The sequence below is a fragment of the Myotis brandtii genome, unplaced genomic scaffold (assembly GCF_000412655.1).
Source record: "Myotis brandtii unplaced genomic scaffold, ASM41265v1 scaffold794, whole genome shotgun sequence".
Lineage (NCBI taxonomy): Eukaryota > Metazoa > Chordata > Mammalia > Chiroptera > Vespertilionidae > Myotis > Myotis brandtii.
In genome coordinates this window covers 1,658,614-1,668,267 of record NW_005371198.1, presented here as the reverse complement: position 1 = coordinate 1,668,267, position 9,654 = coordinate 1,658,614, and the positions used below count along the sequence as shown (strand labels likewise).

Genomic DNA, 9,654 nt, shown 5'->3' with positions numbered 1-9,654 from the left:
ACAGCAGGGAGTGGGAAGGACATGCCCATTCTAATGCATGAACTGGCTCCCACTGATGTTGTCCAATGGGAATGCAGGCTGAAAGATAGCACTTCTTTGAATTTTTCAACAGACAAAAGGTTTTAATGTTAAAAATATCCCCCATCTTAAAATGTATGCAACTAACTTAAACTTTGGGAAAAAATTATATGAGAGAAAGTGGCCACATCTCAGTGATGAGGATTCAGACTTGGAGAACATTTGCATCTGGGAACCTACACATCCCCCTTGTGCCCACCTGTTGGTGCTGTGGGTCTCCAGATCTCAGACCAGGGTCATCTCCTTGCCTCTATCTGCATTTCCTTCTTTTCCAGGTGATCTCGTCTAGTCTCATGGCTATAAATACCACTTATGTGCTAACAATTGCAAACTTTCTAGTAGTACATTTTTCCTGAATATCAAACTTAGTAAACCAACTACCTGCTGGTCATAAATTGCATGTCCAATAGATAACTTGAGTCCCCCCCTCCTTTGTCCAAATCTGTTCTCCCAATCTTCCTCAATGTAGTTTATGCCCAGCAGCAACTTACCGAAATTTTATATCAATCTATAATCATTTCATTCCTTGATTTTACTATTTATAATCATTGTGTATGCGTATATAGGTATAACTATATGTGTACATATCTAGTGTAGCAGCTATATAGTTGAAGAAAGATATTACCACATTTGACTTATATCCATAATTTAAAGATACTGCTTTTTTGAATGCTTCTGTTTAAGGTAATAATATGTAATGTTATCTTCTCTCTGTAGAATTCCATAATTTTCCTTATAGCAATTATCATAATCAATAGTTTTAAATCCACAGAAATATCTGTCTCTCACTAGACTATAAGCTCAAAGAAGACAAAGCCATGTGTTCTGTTTATCATTCCATCCCCACTGGCTATGTATAATAGGTGCTTGTTCTACACTGAATGCTTATTCCCCCCCCCCCCCCACACACACCACTAACAAACTCATTTGTTGAAACCTGATCCCCTATGTGAAGACATTTGAAGGTAGGGCCTTTGGGAGATGGTTAGTTCATGAGGGTGGAGCCCTTGGAAATGGGATTAGTACCCTATAGAAGAGACCTGGGAGAGATCCCTTGTCCCCCTCAGTGATTTGAGGACACAGAGAAAAAAATTACAATTTATGAGCTAGGGAGTCAGCTTTCACCAGACACTGAATCTGTCAGTACCATATTTTAGGAGTTCCCAGCCTCCAAAACTGTGAAAAATAAATGTCTGTTGTTTATTAGCCACCCAGTATATGGTACTTTGCTGTAACAGCATGAATAAGTGTATAAATGTATGTGTGCAGTATGTGAGTATTTTTACATCCTATATAATAAAAAGCTAATATGCAAATCCACCGAACAGCAGAATGACCAGTTGCAATGATGCACACTCACCACCAGGGGGCAGACACTCAATGTAGGAGCTGCCCCCTTGATTCACAGCTGGAGAGCATAGCAGCGGTGGCAGGAGCCTCTCCCACCTCTGCGGCAGCGCTAAGGATGTCTGACTGACAGCTTAGGCCTGTGGGGAGCGGGCCTAAGCCATCAGTCGGACATCCCCCAAGGGCTCTTGGACTGCGAGGGGGCTCAGGCCAGGCTGAGGGACATACACATAGACACACACACACACACACACACACCGAGCACGGATTTCGTGTGCTGGGCCACTAGTATGTACATATTTGCCTATATATACATTTTCTTTCTGGACTCCTTTATTATATTTGTATGGTGATATTCTTAATTTGACCAAATGATAAGCCTGTATTCAAGGAAGTAGGTTCTTCTGACATTTTTGGTTTCATGTCTTATAGTAAAAGAGATTTTAGAATTAGTTATCTAATACTCATGATATTGCTAATTCTTATGATTTCATGATTAAATTCTGATACTTTATAGCTGATATTTTCTAGATAGAATTATTAACACTGTATATATTTATCTAAATGCCATTTGGAAAATATACTTGATATTTGTGAATTTTTCATTTGTGGCTGTAAATAGCATACTCTGTCTTAAAAAGACAAAATGAATTAATTTAATTTTTCATAGTAGACTCATAGAATCCAAATGAGTTTTCAGTGGAAGAGAGAAAATTAAGCTGGAGTAGCACTTATCTACTTCTCCCATTAAACTTTGGCTCAGTGGATGGTTTGTGTTCATACATTGTTAAATTCACTCCACTTCTTTTGATCCACTCTGCACCACCAGATCCTGACTCTGCAGATATTACATAAGGAACAAGATAGCATTGCAGTGACCAAATGTAAAATGACTGCTCTTCAAAGCTGCATGCACACATTAGAAAGATTGCTGCGTCCTGCCTCTGATGGACCCTCATGGAGAGTAAAATGCTATGTGAGGTGTGGGAACCATGCATACGACCAATTACCCAATCTCATAATCCTCTTCTTCATCTGCTGCCTCTCATTCTATGAACTGAAACTATTTCCCTAACATTTGGAAAGACTGACTAGAACTTGATTAAGAATAATACCGGGATCTTGGTCCTGGATTTATTCAATAAACATGTATTGACCACCTACTATGTGCCAGGTACTGATTTAGGTGACTTGGATACATCAGATGTCTCTGCCCTTGTGAAACGGACCTTGAGATGGACACAAATTATTATGCAAAATAGGTAAAGTCATTAGCCAGCGCTACAGAGAAAAGAAAAAGATGTGAGAGAGATTGGGGTCCATAGGAGCAGGAGAGTGCAATAGGCAGGGAAAATTCATTGAGAAGGTGAGAAATGAGCCCATACTTGAAGAGGGGAAGGGATTAGCCAAGAGACACTGTTCCTCATTAGCCATGCTACCAGGGACAAGAAATATAAAATCTCTGGGTCTTGATCTCTTTATTTGTACAATGGGATATTAATCTAGATATCATATATTGAAGTCATCTTAAGTCCTTAAATTCTATAAACTATGGTTTAGCTTTTATCAACATTATAATGAAAGCAGTCATCTTGTTAATGTTTATGAAGCCTACACAATATGTCATTGCATTGCTAAATGCCATGGATGCCACAGGATTTAAGAAATGCTCATTATGATAATGGAAATTTGGATGTATTCCATTACACTCATCCATTTATTCAACAAACACATATATATAGCACATACTATGTTCCAGGCACAACTATACAGTTGTGGTATTAAAAATCTGACCATCTGATGGGGAAATGGAGCTATTTTAACAAAAATGTAACCCATGCTAAGCGGGGATAGAGGAGTTATTTGAGACACACAGGATAAAGGAGCCAACCCCCTGGATGGGGAATGTCCACTTCTGCCAAGGATTCTAGATATACATTATTTTTCTACCCAGAGAGATAAACTGACAATTCTTCCCTTAAAAACTATTACTGTTTTATCTTTTGAGAAAGTGACAGTACATTTTACTTATTAAATAGAGGGCAACAATTTTATTTTTGTTATTTTAAAACTACTTTTAAAATTATAAAAGAACAACATTTAGCTTATCTGCGTTCACCTAGTAAGTCTATTAAAGGAAAATTACTTAAGTTTGAAAAGCTTCTGTGTTTACAAGGAAAGTAAAAGGACTGGATGATATCTAATACTATTGGGGGAAATTTTCATTTGTGAAACTAAAGAGGACAAAGAAGGCAACTTATAGAACGTTTACTTCATTAGAACTAAGGTTCTGTTACAAATAAGTTTGAAAAGCATGAGCTTTTCCACCAGTCTTTGTACCTCCTTTTCCATGTCAGTGAGGAAGTAACAAACATGATGATGATAATAACCGTCATCTATTGAGAGTTTATTGTGTGCCAGGCTCAGTAGTAAGCACTTATCCATATATTATCCAAATACTACCTAATTTAATTTCTACAAAGCTCTACAGAATAAATGGTGATTATGCCCGATTTTATAGGTGAGGGGAAGGAAACTTGAAGAAATTAAATGTCCAATATCTAAAGTCAGTAGTGGCATTGGGGGGAAAAGTCTAAAACTTGTCGGAAGACTGCATTTGGCCACCAGAGGAAGGACGCCATTGGCTCTCGGACCTGAATATGGTCAAGCGGTTTTGCATTCACTATTTTGCTTTTTACATTGTTTAATGGGCAAATGGTCATATGACTTCTCTGGTGTCTATGTAAATGTCTCCTTAAAAACAGGGTTAAAAAAATATATCTTTATCTTTGAACATCTACTGGTAATTAAAAGTATACAGAAAGAGTTTTTGGACCTCATCCACATATTTATTTAAAAGAGACTTTTGTGAGAGACCAAGATGGCGGCATAGGTAAACACCGCAGACTGCTGCCACAAACAACCACTTCAAAAATACAACTAAAAGACGGAACGGACATCACCCAGAACCACAGGAAGGCTGGCTGAGGAGAGACTCTTCAACTAGAAGGAAAAATAACAGCACACCGAGGCTCAGAGGAGGCGCAGTGTGGAAAATACTCAGGTGCGGAGGTGCGCGCGCAAAGCGGGCTGGTGGCTGAGAGCGCGGTTGTCGTTTTCGGTCAGGGGGGAGTCTCAGACTCTGAGCTCCAGATACGGGCGAATCGCTGGGGACTCGGACCCAAACGGGAGAAGCGGGAGTGTCTGGCATCAGTTGGAAGGCAGCTTTCCCTCCGAGGTTTGCAGCGGTTCCGGGGGTTCTGAGAAGCAGAGCCTCTGGGAACAGGACTGAGGGCACCATAACGGCTCCCTCCGCCCGCCCTGTTGAGCCCGCCCCGCCCAAGCAAAAAAGAGGAACAAATGTAACCTGAACAATAAAGATTTAATTAAAAAAAAAAAAAATAAAAAAAAATAAAAGAGACTTTTGTGTGATTTGGTATTCCATATAAAACTCTTCCTAAAGGTCTCAAGTTTCAAAGGAGTTAGAAGTTGTTTGACTAGGCATATCAGGAAACGAGGGATGTAATGTATTAGTGGAAAGTGTTGTAGAGACAGTATTAACAGCAGCTATCTCTTCCTGTAGCTATATTTTAAGAAATTACTGTCTTCTACATTGGGAACTACATTAGCAGACTCCATAGACAAGTAAAGCTTGCTTTCAAACAGCTTCAATATAAAAGTTAAAAGGCATGAATGAGTATATGTGCACTTTTTATCAAAGGCTGTGTCTTTCTTCGTGGGAAACTGGGAGAGTTTCCTTTTTCATAACCAGACACATGCTTTTCACCAGAAACACTGCACAGGCTTCTATACTTGCATTTTCTTTCCTGGTAGTTCCACTTTTTTAAAAGAAAAAGCCAGATTAAATGTTTTTGTTCCCACGTATCTATAGCCGCTCCCATAACAAATTTGGGAGGAAGCCTGCAAAAAATAATTAGGTAACTCTTATGCCTGAGACTCAAGAACATACTATCTAAGTGTTGAACATCTTCATCAAAGCAGCTTAGGGGAATTTGGGAATAATGTGCATATTGCCCTGGTGTCATTTGGGCCTGGGAATACAAACATAGAAATTTAATAAACATGGGGAGACAGAAAAGGTATTTTTGCAGTAATGCGAATTCTGAACAATTTTCTATCACTGAGAGGAGCCCATTGTGCTTATCAGTACAACTCAGGAATTTGAAAGCCAGATTTACTAACTTAGTCATCTGACTACAAAATTCTTATAAAATTTTATGAGGGTTTAAGCTCCTTTAAATTCCTTTGGGGCCATGTTTGACAAATGAAAGTTTAAATATAAGAAACTAATGTTTGACAAATAAGAGTTTAAATATGAGAAACTAATAAGTTTGACAAATAAGAGTTTAAATATGAGAAACTAGTATTTCAAGTGAGGAATGCAGATTATCTGCTGTAATGATTATCTCGTGTGCTATACATGTTATTTTTGTATTGTAAATGACAGCCGAAATTATGTCAGGACACTTGGAGGTGTTTCTCTGGAGGACTGAAGATATGAATGGTCAACCTAAATGCTATCATAAAGGAAAAAGAAAACTTTTTATTAGATGAAAAATAAAAAGAACAGGTATTTGGAGCAATTTTAAAATAAATTAAGATGTATGGACATAGCATCATAATCCTGACTCAAATTACATTTCAGTATAGGCTTCTACAAGCAAAAGGTAGGCTGTCTAGTTTTATTATTTGAAAGCTATGAGTAACTTTCTAAGAATATGAATTTACAATTTAAAAATGAACTATCAAATTACTTTTTTAATTTTATAGTGTATGCAATAATGTGAATTCTGATACCTTGTGTCAGAAATTCCTTTGCACTAAATTCCAGCAGAGTATATGGGATGGAAAGGCTGGGGCCACAGAAGTTTTCCTCACTGACGAAACTCAAGTCTAATTTAAAGGCTCCCCAGGAGTAACTTTTAAAATGTTAATACACTCCCAAAATAATATTTGCATACTCTGAGCGCACTTTAAACTAAATGGTTTGTACATAGTTCATAATATAACAGATATCTGTCTAATAATAACTTGAAACCACAGCTAACGTTAATTTTACATCAGCTTTAAACCTGCTATTGTTAATCATGACTCAGTATTAACCTTTTGGCTGAACTGCATTCTGTGACTAGATGTTAAAAAGATGTTGTTCCTCATCAGAAATCTCTCTGTGTAAATATAGTGTCTGGGAAACAGCTTTGATTCCTCTACTGTATACATTAAAAAACAGCTGAGTCAGCAGCTTGCATAGTACAATTTATGATTATATAATTCCTTTTCACAGTCCAGCAAAAAACATAAAGCTGTTGGAAGCCAAAAGAAGTGAAAGAGATATGTCTAAAACAGCAAGCTATTGTCAAATTCAGAACTCTATTTGTGTAGTCACAATATGTACAGGAAAATACTTCTAGCCAGACTTACACTATCATTTGACCTTCACAACTCATACTTTGCAACAGTGGATGCAATTTTCTGAGACTACACTTTTGACCTTGAGGATATAACTTGATGTTTTATGTCTCTTAGCAAACTTATAATGCTTCTGGTCCCCAAACTGAGTCCATCTAAAATTAATGTCATCATATGTTTAAACTGTTAAATCCTGTCATTCTTCTTTTAATTATTCAGCACACCAGGGCAAAGAGAGAAGCGACAGCTCCTTTAGAACGATCTTTTCCTTATTGCATAAGTCTCTTAGCTTCCTGAGTGCAGGATGCCCCTCGTCTGAAGCTGGGACTGAGGAAATAGCTGCATTGCACTGCAGCCCCAAACCTCCTTACAGCTCTAAGGCTGAGGATTCAGCTGAGCTGAACAGAAACACGCAGAGGCAACATACTGGTCAATCGGAGCTAAATATTCACCAAAGGAGATTATAACGCGGTGAGTTACTTTCTCCTGAAGCTTAGCTTGTCTGACTTTCATTTTCACACAGCTTTTCCTAATGCTTACTCTAGCAGCATGACCTTACATCGTAAGTTTTACTTCCTATTTCTCCCCACCCCCTTTGCCTTGCACTGAAATAAACTTTATGTCCTCTGTTCTACTTACAAGAAAGGTAGCAACTGTGCTAAAAAGCCTGGAACAATTACATCAATTCCCTGCAGTCGGACATTCATAAGCCATTCCACTTTAATTGTCCCCAATTCCTGACTCTACTGTCATGCTATCGCATTCAAAAGCCAGGGAGCATGTTCACCAATTAGCAGAAAGGAAAGGGAAAAGTCAGTGCAGCAGAACTAATGAAGAAACACAAACCCAGCATCTCAACTCTAAGTAACTTGAAATTCATTTGACGTTCATAAGAGAACCTGTGTTTTCTTACCTTGGATGTGAATAACTCTGCCATGATCTAGAGTGTAGTTGTCTGAAGGATGATCAGCCCAGCAGATGGAGATCAGCACCAGAAGGAGTAGGCTCTTCATCTTTATAGCCCCAAGAATCTTCTTCACTGTGAGAGCATCACATACAAAGAGGCTTGTGAGATTTGGAGCCCTTCGGAGTGTTGCACTGCACAACTTATTGCCGCCTTATCATCACAGAATGGGTCTGTAAAAATGTTTAACCCAATCTGTTCAGAAAGTTTCTGTAGCTGTCTTTGGGAGCGGAAGACTGCAGCTTTGAACAATTTCACTTTCCCTCATGTAGCCAGAGTCCAAATAGTGTTTAACTCTATCTTTGCAGAATTGTAAAATTTAAGACAGTGTAGTTTTGATAAGAGAGTGCTATAGCAAGTTACAAAGATATGTGGCAAGGATATAACAGACTTTTTTTTAAAAAAAGCTGTTTGAACCTCTGAATTTGAAGTATAAGTTAATAAAACAATTTTATACATATCTGGAAATTTATCACTGAATGTTAAACCAGGGCAAATAGAGAATATTTGCATGAAACTAGACAATATCATTCATTTTTCATGTGGCTTCCTAAGCAGGTTAGATTTGCTTATTCTAAATGGAAAAGAGGACACAAAAAAAAGCCTGATTAAGCAGAAGCAGCACTTTTGTTACAGATTCAGTTACCATCTTAAACACTGCTTGGGTCTATGGTGACTAGTTGAAAGTTATGGACAAACTAGGTTAGAGTTGTGCATGCTACCACTGCAGTCATCCTGATTGATTTTTCATTCATTTCCACCTAAAATGCTGACGCACCAACTTCCAGTGCCAGGTAGGGTCTCTGCAGTCAGCTGAGCCACAGCTGCAGGGAAGGTCCCTGCCAGGCTCCCAGGGCAATTAGGCAAATGAAGAGCTGAAACAGACATCAAGGAGCAGCTCTGGTCCTGAGTGAAAGAGGCAGAGCCATCACCTGGCTGTCCTCTATTGCAAGACTGATGGATACGAAAGGACACAATCCACTCCCCAAACTTTGTCATGGGAAGGACCAAAAAGTCATTCCAAGTGATACAAACCTTATGACCTTTGCAGTTTCGGCAGGGCAAAAATGTCAGTGTAGCTGCTCTGTTTTAGTGTGGAAGCAGAGGCAAATATTAACAAGGGCTTTCTTTTTCTCTCACGCACACAGCAGCCTTCACAATGCCTGGCTATTTTTAAAACTGAAATTGCACAGTACTGGCTTCTCCCACTAATTTGTTTTTTCCAGGAAAGCCTGACTCCCTGGAATACTTATTAAAGAGCCCCAAGCCTGTTCCTGGAGGTCCTCGCAGGCCAGCCTCTGCTCTGGAGCCCAAGGCACTGTCCACAAAGTTCCCCGAGTCTCTCTTGGGACCACAACCTCTCTGCTGTCTCCCCTCTAAAAATTGTCATTGTTGTGATGCTTAGGGCTTCAGTTTTTCATGTTTGTTTTAACCCTTTCCTTCTTCCTCATTGTGCTGCAGAAAGAAGATTGTGGGCAAACAAACTGAGAAACTTACTTTTCCAGGAAACAAAGTGTCACCTTCAAAATTCTACCTGATTTACTCATATTGTCAGAAGTTCACTACTGGCTTGTGCTTCTGAGGATTTTTTGGAGAAATGATTATTTTTTGATGCTACTGACTTTTGTCCATGGAATACCATTATTAAATATTAGAGGCCCGGTGCACAAAAATTAGTGCACTCAGGGGGGTCCCTTAGCCTGGCCTGTGCCCTCTCGCAGTCTGGGACCCCTTGGGAGATGTCCATCTGCTGTCTTAGGCCCGCTCCCCAGGAGATCGGGCCTAAGCTGGCAGTCAAACATCCCTCTGGCAGCCCAGGAGCCCTCGGGGGATGT

The 9,654-nt window shown here is 39.2% G+C and overlaps 1 protein-coding gene across 3 annotated transcripts in view; it reads right to left on the bottom strand.

Moving 5' to 3' along the window:
* The window catches only part of HAPLN1 (hyaluronan and proteoglycan link protein 1), an 80,000-nt gene that overhangs the window by 24,967 nt on the left and 45,379 nt on the right, over window positions 1-9,654 (bottom strand). For all 3 annotated transcript variants that reach the window (XM_005883610.2, XM_005883612.2, XM_005883611.2), the window contains one exon: window positions 7,769-7,894. In XM_005883610.2, coding sequence (XP_005883672.1) covers window positions 7,769-7,868 — 100 coding nt within the window. In that variant the 5' untranslated portion in view covers window positions 7,869-7,894. The remainder of the gene's footprint in view (window positions 1-7,768; window positions 7,895-9,654) is intronic.